At 33.3% G+C, this 14826-nt stretch overlaps 3 protein-coding genes across 6 annotated transcripts; all 3 read right to left on the bottom strand.

The window, feature by feature from the left end:
- Positions 1–3073: 3073 nt before the first annotated feature.
- LOC131618057 (uncharacterized) lies at positions 3074–4760 on the bottom strand. The gene is made up of 2 exons (XM_058889325.1): positions 4694–4760; positions 3074–4517 (listed from the first exon to the last, which is right to left on the bottom strand). The coding sequence occupies exon 2, from the start codon at positions 4494–4496 to the stop codon at positions 3279–3281; it is 1218 nt and encodes a 405-aa protein (XP_058745308.1). The 5' UTR covers positions 4497–4517; positions 4694–4760; the 3' UTR covers positions 3074–3278.
- Positions 4761–6418: 1658 nt separating this feature from the next.
- On the bottom strand, positions 6419–8157 carry LOC131618056 (uncharacterized). Of its 4 annotated transcripts, none has more exons than XM_058889323.1 (3): positions 7936–8156; positions 7744–7831; positions 6419–7644 (listed from the first exon to the last, which is right to left on the bottom strand). In XM_058889323.1, exons 2-3 carry the CDS (start codon positions 7801–7803, stop codon positions 6640–6642), a joined length of 1065 nt encoding a protein of 354 aa, XP_058745306.1. In that variant the 5' UTR covers positions 7804–7831; positions 7936–8156; the 3' UTR covers positions 6419–6639. The 4 variants fall into 4 exon arrangements, with proteins under 4 accessions (XP_058745306.1, XP_058745307.1, XP_058745305.1 ...); XM_058889324.1 differs by having other exon boundaries at positions 7744–7824; XM_058889322.1 differs by having other exon boundaries at positions 6419–7824; positions 7936–8157.
- A 2325-nt stretch (positions 8158–10482) lies between these two features.
- LOC131618055 (uncharacterized) lies at positions 10483–12425 on the bottom strand. The gene is made up of 2 exons (XM_058889320.1): positions 12278–12425; positions 10483–11942 (listed from the first exon to the last, which is right to left on the bottom strand). The coding sequence occupies exon 2, from the start codon at positions 11919–11921 to the stop codon at positions 10659–10661; it is 1263 nt and encodes a 420-aa protein (XP_058745303.1). The 5' UTR covers positions 11922–11942; positions 12278–12425; the 3' UTR covers positions 10483–10658.
- Positions 12426–14826: the final 2401 nt, after the last annotated feature.

Genomic DNA, 14826 nt, shown 5'->3' with positions numbered 1-14826 from the left:
AGGCGAATCACAAACACTTTAAAAATAATTTTAAAATATTTTTATTTTGAAAATTATTTTCCAAGCCAAGCCAAGTTATTAAGAAGTTGTGCAATCTCTTTCTAAAGTCTTTTTGTACTAACCAATCGATTAGATACTTAAGCCAATTGATTGGAAAAACTTTTTCTGTTGGCCAATCGATTGGAATGTTATGCTAATCAGTTTTAGAAAGGCTAACTGATTAACCAAGCTATTGGGACAACAACTTAATGACCTGCAACGACTATATATCAAGTATTTCCTTATTGGGCTATTTAATCGGTCAAAAATGTGTTGGCCAATTGATTATAATGTTATTCCAATCGATTGACTAATTAATCTGGCCCATGGTTTATTTCAGTTTTTAGTTTTTCCAGCTCCTATATAAATGAGGCTCGTATGTACTTTATTACACACCACTTTCCAACATTCGACCAAATGTTCGGCCAAATATATATAAATCTGTGGTGTAATATCTCTAACTATATCCTTTCAATTTACTTTCAATACCTTATTCCCGCTGCAACTAACTCAATCAAAACTACTAATATGATCTTAATCGAAAAAGGTTTAAAATTAATGACGAATTTTAAATATCACAAAGCACGTGCAACCCCCCCCCCCCCCCCTCTTGTGCTTGAAATCACTTGTTGAATAAGTAGCATTCGAGATTAACTCTTGTTAAGGACTAATCGTTTCAAGAGAAAAAATGACTTTAAGTTTTTCACTAAAAAAACCCAATCTTTAATGGAGAGAGATATGGTTCGTGGAAAGAGAAAATGCAGTTTTTCATGGAAGGGATGGATCATGGTATTCGGAAGGTTGTGAATGAAGGTCCAATTGTTCTTGCACACAAAGTTAATGGTGTTGTAGAAAATAAACTTAAAAAGGATTGGACCAAAGATGATAAAAAAATATGCAGCACAGTTTCAAGGCGAAAGCTGTCATCACTACCGCTATGGGTCTTGATGAGCTTTTGGGAGTTTCTCATGCGAAATTGAAAAATAAATGCGGGATATCCTCCAAATTACCCATGAATGAACTACTGAGGTAAAGAGGGCAAATATGGACACATTAACCCATGAGTATGAACTACTCAGAATGAAACCTGAAGAGAGCATAAATCAAATGCAAACACGATTCACCCATATCGTGAGTCATATGAGAATTTTGAAAAAAATATTTTCAAATGAGGAACTAGTTGTAAAAAATTCTTAGATGCCTAAACCGTACTTGGCAACTCAAAGTCACAACGATTTTGAATCTAAGAATTTAGCAACTATGGACACACATACACACACTGTTTTTGGAATATTGCATGAACACGAGATAGAACTTAAAAGACTTGCTGATAACAAAGAAAATGACAAGAAAAAGAAGAAAAGTATCGCATTAAATCCATAGGCATTAAAGATATGGAGTCATAAGATAAAGAGTGTCAAAGTAAAAGTAATGAATTCATGGAATCCATGTTTCGTAAATTCAAGGAATTCCTAAAGCATGAAATACAAACTTCAAGGCTCCAAAAGCAAAGTGAAGAAAGTTTCTTGTTTATTCATGCATGTCATCAATGTGGAGAGAAAAGACACATCAAAGCTAGAGAAGACACAAAAATCAAAGAAAGTTCAAGAAATCAAAGCTAGAGAAGAAACAAAAATTAAAGAAAGTTCAAGAAATTCCAGAGAAAAGGAAAGAGAGCATACAAATCCAAGGACAACGATGATATGGAATCCTCAAACAAGGAAGAAGCAAACATTTGTCTCATGACAAATTATCAAGATGACGAGGTAATCTTTCACTTTTCCTATAAAGATTTATTTTGCATTTTTGTAAGAAGCTAACAAAAGAAATGGGTAAATTAGAACAAATTAGAATGGCCAAAGTGAGGTCATCGGTTGGATGAACTCTATCGGGGTGTGGTGAAGGTCAGTATGTCTCTATAATTGATCACATTTATTGACGAAGGCGATGATGTATTTAAACAATGTAGTACTGTAATAATCTGCTCTTAATAGCTTGTGGGCGAGAGCTTTTCCGTCGATATGGCTGCTGCAGGCTCCTTTATGGGCTTTTGCGAGAACTAAAGTGATGTCGCTCTCATCCAACAATCTTAACATGGGAGTAGCCCTTCACAATATATAAAGTTTCCTTGAGAGTAGGGTGTATTTGGAACCTTTTCTTTTGATATTCCACGCTTCAAAAAAATTGTCTTGGGATTGGTTTGTAGCTAGGAAAATAGGTCCTTTGAACATTGATAAGAATATGTGGTTGTTTTGCCTGTTATCCGCCTTCATGTAGGATTTTATTCAATTGGTTTGTGTAAATCTCAATCCGGTCTCTTTTGGTTGTATTTGGGTTAAGCACCCCTAGTGCTTCATTTTAATACAACTTTCTATAAAACAGTTCATAAAAGAAGTGATAAAGAAGTGATAAATGATGTTTCAATTTTTGAACTTTTTTGGTTTTGAATATTTTTAATATTCCTTTTTTCTATTTTAAAAGTTTTAAGGTAATAGAGAAATTTTCCAAAACTTTGAAAGAGTTATTCTTTTCAAAATATAGCAGATAAAAATGAAAAATAGATCAGGCATCTAAGCTATTAGACCAGATAAAAATTGAGTGAAAAAAAAAACCATGCAAAGCTCAGTTACTATTAATCCAAAACAGTCACAGGCTTCATCATGTGTTGTCCTTGATAAGATTTTTCTTTTCTTTTCTGTATTACTGAGCATTGTGCTGACAATTTCAGCACCTAAAAGTACTTTTGTAACAAAAGTTCCAAGTTTCAATGGTTCAATACCTTTTGATGTTTCATAGAAAGAAGTTCAATGTGTCAAAAAATATCAAACGAAGTTCAAGGAACATAAGACTGCAGTTGAGTCAAAACAGTCCAATACAATTTCTGCATTTACTACATGCATATCAGATCAAAATATTACTGATTGATCTTAGTCGCGGTCACAACCATGTTTTCTTCAACATATAGATATTTATAAGTGGATAAATTTACTGAAAAGTATCAACTTCAAACCAAATTTGTTTGTAAAACCACCAATCTGGCACATTTTTAACTTTATGTTTTGAGGATAAGAAAAGCAACATAGAACACAAGATATGTCTCGAGGCCAAGTAACTTGTCATTTGGCGATAAAAATATGACTAATTAAGCAAACACACCCTTTTCAAAACAAAAAGAAAAACTAAGAAACCATGAATCAAGTGTTTCCAAAATCTGACAAATAAACTGAAACAACCCCCCATTAAACATCAGTAGCCATACTTGGTAATGAAGCTAGACTGTTAGTGTGAAGCCATACCTCAAAACTGCCCATGTCAATGCCCTCAATCTTTGTCAATTTTCTAGTTTTGATATTGTAACCAAAATATATGTTTTTCGGGCTCTGAGTATTAGCTCCTCTTCGGTTTTGCTGTCTGTCTATATCAAAGATAATTAAATCATTGATCCACAAACGAAAGCACGCATACTTATATCGAACATCAAGCTCGTGACCACATGCAGCCACATAATCAAATGGTCCCATCTCATGATAACAAGACCATTCCCTTGAATCAGAATCCAAAATAAAGACTTGAAATGGTCTAGAAAGATCTTCGCAGCTGGTAATACAAGAAAGGTACTTTCCCATCCATAAAATGTTTGAACGCCAGAGAACTGGATATTCACGTGTAATAATAATTTCCTTGTCAACATCTATCTCTCTCAATATATATGTTATTTCATCATTTGATTTCCAGTAAAGACCATCACCTCCATTATGAATTAGTTCCGAAAAAAGAAGCCCGTGAGGCGCCAAAAGTTCTCTTTTTGCTATCACTTTCCATGAGTTATCTATTCCAATTCTTAGCACATAGAAAACATACCAAACCTCACTCAAAATAGTAACGATATCCAAAAGAAACAGCTTGAATTCAGAAGTGCGTGGAACACGTACTATAGTACATTGAGGCCTAAACACCCCATGTTTCCTCGAACTAGGAAAAGGAGGAATTCTAAGCCAGCATTTAAGAATGGGGTTCACAAGGAAAACTTGTCCAGAAGTATTCAAAAGCAGCAATAAGCCCTCGCAACTACTGATTATCTTTCCCATTCCTTGAGGTATTCCCAAATAAGTCCTTTCAAATTCTCCATTGATCACATCATCATTGAATTCCAAGAAATAAGAACTAACTCCTGTCATGAAACTTTCGACGTAAAGACCATGTTTATAACGTGCACGGCGTTTATGGGCTTCAGAAAAACCAAAGCTGGTAATAGTAGCAGCCCAAGTTTTGCAAACATGCCTTGCAGAGTTAATCAAGCAAATAAGAGGCACAAAAGTAAGGATATCAAAATTCAAATCTTCAGGGAGAAGTGGTTTTGAAATCACATTACAACTCTCAATATTATTTGAGTTTTGATTCATATTCTTATAGGCATGATCATGTGATTTAGAATCTGAATCAGAATTTTTATCCATTCTAAATTAATTAAGGTTAACCTGCATATAGAAATTAAAAAAGTTAAACATGTTTATAATTTTGTAAAAAAAAAAAATTGTTTTTAATTGTAGCCACTTATTAGTCTTATATATTACTACAAAACTACATGCATTTAGTCTTATAAATATTGATAATCATGATGGTAGAGATGAACAAAAGATTGAAATAGTGATACCTTATGAAGATATATAGAAACATCAGTAAAGATGCTCCTCCGCTTGCCGCCGTACTCACGTCTCTCACGTTGGCTTTGGAAAATTTTAACCCTTATCTATGCAATTATACTTCACTTCTAAAATTATATTTTGAAGTTTATTTTTAATTTCGTTACTAAAAGATATATTTGAGAAATATATTGAGATATAATTTTGCCTCTTATATTATTTTATTTTGAAATATGATAAAATCAAATAGATTTATAACTATCAATTATAAATTAAATATGGGAATTTTTTAGAAATTCAATTACAAATCTTCATATTTTAAATTATTTTATTTTATAAATAATAAAAATAAATCATAGGTTATTTTATAATTGTAAGTAGAAAGTTTCATTTTTAAAATCAATTAAAAATAAAATATTAATCAATTAGAACTAAAGAAAATAAATATGAAAATTTAAAAAAAAAACAATTTGTCTTTTAAAGCATAGAAAAAGTTGAATCATCTCTTAGAACTTATGTTATCTTACCCACCTTTGGATTTCTCTTGCACCATGTGAGTTCTCTAAAATGTTTCCCTGCTTTCGTAAATGTACTTCCAAAAGCAATTTTTTGTTTCACGTTGTTTTGTTTCGTAAATACATTTATTCTGATCTTATATTCACTTCATACGCTTCTCCTCCCTCATTCTTTACTTTTCATATTTTCAAGCTCTCAATCTCTCTCAACATCAAAAATCAAACTTCCATCAAACTCCATTGTTTTCTCTCGAGTTCGGCATTTGAACATCAACATCAACAATCAACACATTCAAACATCTTCAAAACTCAATTTAATCGGTAAGTTTTTGAGTTTTCGAGTTATTTTCGAGTATTTCCCGTAATAAAGTTAGGATACAAGTAAACGTTCAAAATTCATTTCGACTTGTTCAAAATCCAATTTAATCGGTACTCAATTTAATCAGTAGGTATTGTTTGTTGAGTTTTGCAATATTTTGAACAGTACAAATGCCATTGTTGAGGTTCGAAAGTTGCAGAATGTTTCGTAAATGCATCTATGGAACAAGTAAATGTAATGAGTTTTGGATGCATCTGAACAAGTTTCCCTTGTGAACCCCATTCTTAAGTGCTGGCTTAGAATTCCTCCTTTTCCTAGATCGAGGAAACATGGGGTGTTTAGGCCTCAATGTATTATAGTATGTGTTCCGCAAATTATATTTCTTAGATTTTTCTATAAATTGTGGTAACATGCGTTGTCCTTGATAAGTTTTTGCTTTTCTGTATAAGCATCTTACTGTATTATAACAAGGATGAACAAAACATATAGCACTGTATATTTTGATCTTACTTCACATTTAACTGAGCTTGGTGCACACAATTTCAGCATATAAATGCGTGATTGTAACGCAAATTCCAAGTTTCAACAGTTCAATACATTTTGATGATTCATAGAAAGAAGTTCAATGTGTCAAAAAAACAACCAGAAGAAGTTCAAGAAACATAAGACTGCAGTGGAATCAAAGCATACTGCTATCATACAAAGTCCATAACCCACTCTGGTCATATGCATTGACCTAGATCTAAGATGTTTCAAGTTACGTGAACTATTATTTATCCTAAAGTTATCTTAGGAGCGCCATTTTAAAGTTAGGCAAGCCTGCTTGACTATGCCAAGCACAAAACATCACTAAACACATGCACACACACAGAAAAAAACAAGATAAAAGGTAATAAGGAAACTAAATCACAAGTTGAATGTTTAACCATAGTATGGACAAGCATTATACATTGTCTTTTTGTATGGACATTGTTGACAGATGCTTACAACACATTGCTATTGCTAATATGAAAAACATTTTCAACTGTGTTTGTCTTCTGAGGTTAAGAAAAGCAACAAAGAGCACAGGAGTTGTCTCAGTCCAAGTAGTCAATTGTCAATAAAAGTCACTAAGCAAACACCATTAGACATCAGTAGTTGTACTTGGCAATGAAGCTAGACTGTTGATGTGACGACATACCACAAAACCGCCCTTATTAATGCCGTCAATCTTTGTTAATTGTCTCGTTTTGACATTGTAACCAAAATGTATGTTTTTCAAGCTGGCAAAACCTTCATCGGCGTGAAAGATAATTTGATCATTGATCCACATACGAAAGGACACGGACGAAACATGAAGTTCATGACCACATGCAGCCCCGTAATCAAAAGGTCCCATCTCATGATAAAGAGACCATTTTCTTGAATCAAAATTCAAAACGAAGATTTTAAATGTTCCATAAATATCTTCATGGTCAATACAAGAAAGGCAATCTCCCATCCATAAAAATGTTTTACCCAAACCATCAACCAAACAACCACGAATCGGATATTCACTTACAACAATTTCCTTGTCAACATTCATCACAATCACTTCATCCATTGTTACCCAGTAAAGATCATTGCCTCCATTATAAATTGGTTTCCAACAAAGTAATTGGTTAAGGGGAGCTTCTCTTCTAGCTATCTCTTTCCATGAGTTATCTATTCCAATTCTCAGCACATGGAAAAAAAACCACGCAGAACCCAAAACATCAAGGACATCCAAAAGAAACACTTTGAATTCGGAAGTGCCAGGAACACGTGCTATAGTACACTGAAACCTAATGATCATATTTTCAAGTCGCACAGAACTAGGAAAACAAGGAATTCTAAGCCAGCACTTGAGACTGGGGTTCGCAGCAAAAATTTGGCTAGAATCATTCGATAGAAGCAATATGCCATCACAACTAGCGATTACATCTCCCATTCCTTCAGGTGTTCCCAAATCAAACTTTTCGTATTGGCCATTCACATCATCATTTTTGAATTCCAAGAAATAGGAACTAATCCCTGACACCAAACTTTGAACGTAAAGACCATGTTTAGAGCGTGCACGGCGTTGATGGACTTCAGCAAATCGGAAGCTGGTAATAGTAGCAGCCCAAGTCTTACAAACATACATTGCAGAGTTAGTTAAACAATTTATAGAAAGAAAAGTAAGGATATCAAAAATCAAGTCTTGAGGGAGAAGTGGCTTTGAAATCACTTGATGTGAGTTAGAGTCTGAATCAGAGCAACTGAACTCCTTAACTCCCTTTTTACCCATTTTTAATCAAATCATGTTAACCTGCATACTTTTAGGGTTTGAGAAAATTTTAGGGTTTCAGATAAAGGAAATTGTTTGGGTTTAATTCAAGTTCAATGAATTGGATGAGCATTGAAAGAGTGATAGTCATACCTGAAGAAGAAATGGAGATGAAAGAATCTCCTCCTTCTCCAACGCTCGCCGCCGTCCCTCTGTCTCGCTCACGTTCGCTTTCTTTCTGTAATGTTATGTGGTTGGGCTCAACCGCTCAAGCTTTTTTTTTTTTTCTTTGCACCCATAGAGAATTTAACTTCACCCCTATTTTGATTATTTCAAAACTATCCTTGTTCAAATTGGGAATGGGAATCAAATGTTGGAACAAAATTTCGGATAGGAAATCGACAACTAAATTTTCGATAGTGTATTTGAAATATTTGATATGAATTAATATCGGAATTTTTCAAAAATTCTACTAGTAAGTGTCAATTATTTCTGAGTTTTTCAAAATTTGCAATTTTATACTGGAAATTTTACCCAATGTGAAATTTATGGTAGTTTTATTATATAAAATTTTTGACTGTCAGGATTTTGCCGACAATTTTGGACCAGTTTGTTTCAGTTTTAAAAAAATGGATTTTTTTTTTGTATTTTTGAAAATAGATTTTTCAAAACCGTTTTTTAAAATATTACAAGTTTTTTTATATTCGTTTTTTCTAAAATGAAACACTAATTTTGACATCCTAGAACATAAACATAGATTATTGAAGACCAAAACTTAGTCAAAATCGCAAGTTTTTCAAAAAGTTGTATTTCAAGAATGATTTTTATGAAAATCTATTTGAAATAGCTTCAAAATTAAGTGATTTTTTGAAATTTTCATATCCAAATTTTGTTCCCATAAATAGATGAAATACCTAAAATCACATTTTAAGAATAACTATTCAAACAAAATTTTCATTTGAAGCTTTTATCAAAAGTTTATTTGTAAATTTTTTTTCCACAAAATTTTGTAACACTATAAAAATCATTTTTAAAAAAAGTCAAAACAAACAGGCCCTTTGTATGGTTGTAATTGTACCGACCGTTTTTTGTGGTTCAGAATGAATTCAAAATTATATAAATATCGGTCATCTGTTGTTGAGAAAAATATCTCAAAATGCTTCTTCCTCAATTTTTTATTAAGATAGAAGTGTAATTTAACAAAGATAAACCTCTTGTAGACTTTTGGCTCCAAATGCACTACATCTCTTGTCTTGACATCCAAGTTGAATGAATTGTTTTCTGATACCGATAACAAAAATGTGAGAAAAATTGAGTTTCGTGAAGATTGGATTGATACTAAGGAAACTCATAGCACCAGAAACAAAGTTCGTTCTCATAAGCCTTTATTTAGAATGTGAGAGGACTTGCCAATTCCCCAACTAAATTGGCTCTAAAAAACATCATAAAGACTCATAAACCTTACCTGTGTATTTTAGATGAACCTGGATGAAACATATAAGATTCCCTGCTTTTTGGGATAGGCTTGGTCTCAATCTATTTGCAATCAATAATAGAAACATCCTAGAACTAAATATTTGGTGCATATGTAAGAAAACTATAGTCCCTCAAGTCCAAATTACCTCAGATCAGTTTGTTGTTTTCTCTATTTAATCGAGATCGGTTTGTTGTTTTCTCTATTTAATTGAGAACATCAAGGTTTGCTTTGCCGCTATTTATGCATTCATGTATCATATCAAAAGAAGGGATATTTGGAGAGATTTATCTCGTGGTTTATCCAATGATAATGTTCCTAGGTATTTAGTGGGAGATTATAACTCTATTCTTGGGGCACATGAGCATAGATTGAATGAATTCAAGGTCTGGAAAGATAACAATAGTTTGATAGAGCTCACAGCTAAAGGTCCTACTTTCACCTGGTATAATGGCAGGTCTGGTAGAGCCTCAGTAGAGAGAAAGTCGGACAGAGCCATTTGCAACAATAATTGGTTTGATGCTTGTCACACTATGCTAAGTTGCTAACCACCACTTCTCCTAGATTGAGATCTGACCATCACCCCATACTGGTTGAATCTTTATTTTCTTAAATTAGGGTTGCTTCTCAGTTCAAGTTTATGGAAATATAAACCCTTTATGAAAATTACAGAGTTTTTATTGCTACCTCCTGGAACAACAGTGTTGTAGGATGACGTATGTATATTTTAGGCAAAAAGCTCCAAAGTCTCAAGAATAGTATAAAGCAATGGATAACAAGAATAAACATGGTAATTTAGCTTTGAAAGTGCACATTGCCAAGGCATTTGATATCATAAGCTGAGAGTTTTTGAGAAAAATTCTCTTAAAGTCTGGTTTCAGTCAGCAGTTTTGCAACTGGATTAACACACTTCTCTCTTCTTCCAGTTGATAAAAATTTATTTGAATGTGTATTTTGTACTATTTTATTGTATGTGGTGACTATGTTTAAAATTTTAATTTAAAAAATAAACTTGTGAAATTATAATATTTTGTGAAATTATAATATTTTGAAAATCTACCATTGAAGTTTATTTTGGATTTATGTCAAGATAGTAAAGAAAAACTATAGCTTTGTGCAGACAAACTTAACACCTAAAAGTTGTAATGTTTGAGAGAATAGTTGTAATGTATACAGTTTAGATGAGTATCAACTTCAAACCAAATTTGTTGGTGCAACAACCAATCTGTCACATTTTCAATTATATGTTTGTTATTCGGAGATAAGAATTAAGAAAAGCCTAACTAACTAAGCAAACACGCCTTTGTCAAAACAAAACATAAGCAAAAACGAATCAATCGAGCGAGTTTCCAAAATCTAACTTTGATTAATAAATAAATTAAGACAACCCCACCAAACATCACTAGGAGTATGGCAATGAAACTAGACTGCTACTGTGAAGCCATACCTTAAAATTTCCATCGTCAATGCCCTCAATCTTTGTCAATTTTCTTGTTTTGACATTGTAACCAAAATAAAAGTTTTCCTGGCGGTCAGGACTGTTTTCTTCTGGGTTTGCTTCAAAGATAATTTGATCATTGATCCAGAAACGAAATATCTCAAACAAAACATGAAGCTCATGACCATAAGCAGCCACATAATCAAAAGGTCCTATCTCATGATAAAGAAACCATTCTCCTGAGTCAAAATCCAAAATAAAAACTTTATATAATGTAGAAAAACATTTCCCTTGAGGGGAAATACAAGAAAGACGATTTCCCGTCCATAAATATTTTGGAAGCCAATCACCAAGCAACGAGTCAGGGGGAAGTGGATATTCTCGTACAATAATTTCCCTGTCAACATCCATCACAATTATCTCATCAATTGTTCTCCAATAAAGATTGTTACCTCCACTATAAATTGGTTCTAAATAACTAACCCAACCAGGGGGAGGTTCTCTTCTAGCAATCTCTTTCCATGAGTTATCTATTCCAATTCTTAATACATAGAAAACATACCGAACAACACCCGAAATTTTGAGAAGATCCACAAGAAACAGCTTGAATTTGGAAGTGCGTGGAACATGTGCTATAGCGCATTGACACGTAGCATCCGTAAGCTGCCTAGAAATAGGAAAAGGAGGAATTCTAAGCCAGCACTTGAGAATGGGGTTCACTACAAAGACATGTCTAAAACAATGATGTGAAAGTAGTAAAATGCCATCACAACTACATAATATCTTTCCCATTCTTCGAGGTATTCTCAATTCAGTCCTTTCAAACTCGCCATCCAAATCATCTATAAATTCCAAAGAATAGGAACCAAACTCTGACATGAAACTTTCAATGTAAAGACCGTATTTAGAACGTGCACGTCGTTCGTGGGCTTTAGAATAACCGAAGCTGGTAATAATAGCAGCCCAAGTCTTACAAACATACCTTGCAGAGTTAATCAAGCAATTTGCAGAAACAAAAGTAAGGATATCAAAAATCAAGTCTTGAGGGAGAAGCGGCTCCGAAACCACGTTACAACTTTCGGTACAATATGAGCTTTGATTCATATTCTTCTTCGCATGATCATGATCATGATCATGATCATGATCATGATCATGATCATGCGACTTAGAGTCTGAATTGGAGCAACTGAACTTCTTAAGTGATTTAATTCTCTCACTTCCATCCATTAATAATTAATTAAGGTTAACCTGCATATATATATATATATATAAATTAAATGTTAAACCCGTTTTTAGTTATGTAATTTTTATTATAATCGTAACCACTTTTTAGTCTTATAAATTACAAAACTACTTACTTTTAATAGCATTGTATCAAAAAAATCATTGCACCAAAAACATGCCGTTTGTAATATTTAGGGTTTGATAAAATGAATTATGAGATAAAAATCAAAATTTGAGATGATTAATTTGAAATACAGTATCAGATAAAGCAAATAAGAAAATTGTAGCTGTATGAATTAGAATAATGGTACAAGAGATGAATAATCATAATAATATTGAAAGAGTGATAGAAATAATACCTGAGGAAGAAATTGAAACATGGACGCAAGAAACTCCTCTGCTCTCTCTCACGTTTGAGCTCTATGAAGAAATTGAAACAGTTTCGGCTGCTTTATAGGTGTGTTTGTTGCTTGTGCCGTTGAGCTCAAGCCCAACATTTTTCTTATGAGGAAACCTTTGTTACCATCATTAAAAATGTAAGTGCTTTATAAAAGTAAATCTGAATTTAAGGTATGTTTAAATTAACTAATTTATTTACATAAATTTTATGGAATTGTTTTAGAAACCAATAAATTAATTTATTGAGAAATTTTATGTTGCTTCTAATATTAGAAAATCAAAAATATCAAAAGTAAATAGTACGAAAGCACGTTGGTTGTCGGAGCACGTTTTTTAATGTTTGAATATTTTCCTTGAAGCAGCTTTGAGAGCTACTTGTTCCACAATAAAACATATGGTCCTCAATTTCACCGACGGAGAAATTGTAGTCAAATCCACACAAGAATGTTTCACTCTTATTCATCCATACACCAAAACACCTGCGGACTTCAATGTCGATCTCCCCTCATGTGAATCAGTTAAGAAATTCACAAGTGTCTCTTTCTTCATAGAATTATTTTGACCCGCCGAAATATATCAAACAAGACATCCCTAATAATGTCATGTTGGTATTTGAAACCTGAAAACTCCTTCCAATGAATCGTATGTTCCCTAAATGTATTTATAGGGTTATATTTTTAATAGGCCCCAAGAAAGGACATCTTACATAAAGGTGAAGGCTGAGTTATCCGACGAAGCCCCTGACCACCCGAAGGAAAGGCCCCATGGTGAGGGGCGAGCTACCGTGCAAGGTCAGGAGCTGCCCAAAGAAGTCATATGGTTTCCTGAAAGTGCCTGAAGCGGGTTCCCACTGTCCACACTCCCAATAAACATGGACGATGATATAGGCCTAAAATGATTAACTGAAAAAAACTCAGTCAAAAGGACAAACCACTTTCTCTACGGTCCAAGGAGAGAAAATCCTCTCATGACCACATTTCTTGGTCACGAAACTAGGGTAAACCACCCACTAACTCTACAACTCAAGTTCAAGAGAACCTCTGTAAATATATTTTTAAGTCCTACATAGAATTTTGAAACCCAAAAACTAGGGTTTATAAAAGACTCTTACCTGGATTTATTATATTGTTAGAAATTTGGTTACTTTTCAAAAGAAGTTGGACTGTAAGGCCAAATATATATTTTAAAATAGTAATATTTAATTTGTAAATAAATATGTATAAAATAAAATTATTAAAATTATTAAAAACATTTAATTATTAAAAAAATCATTTTAGAAAATAAAATTAAATAATGAAATTCTTTTGTCACGTATGCTAAATGAGATTCTTTTGTCATGAGGGACATAAAAAAACCATAAAATTTGATATTAAGAGACTATAAAACTGATTTTTAACTGATTTTTATTTAAAATGGAGACTAAAAATTTGAGAATTTTTCTCTCAACCCCATGGCCCTCTTACGCACCACCGAATTGATCATTTTGCCCATGTGCTTCCGTAGATACATTTCTGGAAGTACCCTTTTTTATTTAACGTTGTTCTGTTTCGTAGATGCACCTACAAAAAACTTCCATATATGCATCTACGGAATAAACCCAGTACCCAGAAAACCAAAACAGAAGCATTTCTAAACATAAAAGACATTGCATTGATTCAATTGCTTAATCGATATTACACCGAAATATCAAACAGAAAATTAAGAAAACTTATAGATCTAAGAAATTACAACGTTTAAAACAATGTCTTCTAATCCATGTATCATTTGAATGCAATTCATGTCCCATTTCACTTCAACCCACCAACGTTCCGTTTTTCCGATCGCAGATGAGGTACTTGTTCTAAGCCTCTGGATCCTTTTGATTTCTTCTCCAAGTTTGTATTCCCCCTCTAAAAAAGACATGATAGTCCTCTTGAGTTGGTCGAAGGAATGGATATTCCAAAACTTCACCGGCACGAGTGGTTTGACGGGAGAGAAAATGACATGCCCATCCCTTATGCGGTATTCCGGTTCAGGATCGGGACGCTTCATTAATGTTCGGTGATATCCATCTGGCCTAATGCGAGACATTTTTATGTTTGCGTTTAGGGTTTGTGCTTGTGTGTAATGAAAACCTAGAAACCCCAAATTTATAGAAGCCTTTGGAGAATATGAACCACACAATAAGTTTCGTAGATGTATCCACGAAAGGGTCATACGTAACACCTTTCCGTAGATGCATCTACAGTAAAGACCTATAATTTTCATTTTAATACCCTTCAGTAGAGGGATCTATGGAAGTTTTCCTGCTATTTTTAAACCAGAACAGAAAGCAGTAGCAGCACAAAAAACACAAAAACATACAAACACAAAAAAGAATTATATAGCAATGTTATAGAGTGCATTTATTACACTTTGAAACTAGATAAATACATCAAAAAAACTGTCGCCGGCTAAATCTATTAGTGGTTTCAATTTTGACTTTTACGCATTCGAGATTTTATCAATATTCTTCAATCTTTCGAACTCA

Source organism: Vicia villosa, linkage group LG7, assembly GCF_029867415.1.
Source record: "Vicia villosa cultivar HV-30 ecotype Madison, WI linkage group LG7, Vvil1.0, whole genome shotgun sequence".
NCBI classification, from domain to species: domain Eukaryota; kingdom Viridiplantae; phylum Streptophyta; class Magnoliopsida; order Fabales; family Fabaceae; genus Vicia; species Vicia villosa.
Note: the sequence above shows the minus strand (reverse complement) of the source record. Positions and strands in the feature narration are given on the sequence as shown.

Coding starts and splice junctions, on each gene's coding strand:
- LOC131618056 (XM_058889322.1), bottom strand. CDS start 7,803: ATGGGTAAAAAGGGAGTTAAGGAGTTCAGTTGCTCTGATTCAGACTCT.
- LOC131618055 (XM_058889320.1), bottom strand. CDS start 11,921: ATGGATGGAAGTGAGAGAATTAAATCACTTAAGAAGTTCAGTTGCTCC.
- LOC131618057 (XM_058889325.1), bottom strand. CDS start 4,496: ATGGATAAAAATTCTGATTCAGATTCTAAATCACATGATCATGCCTAT.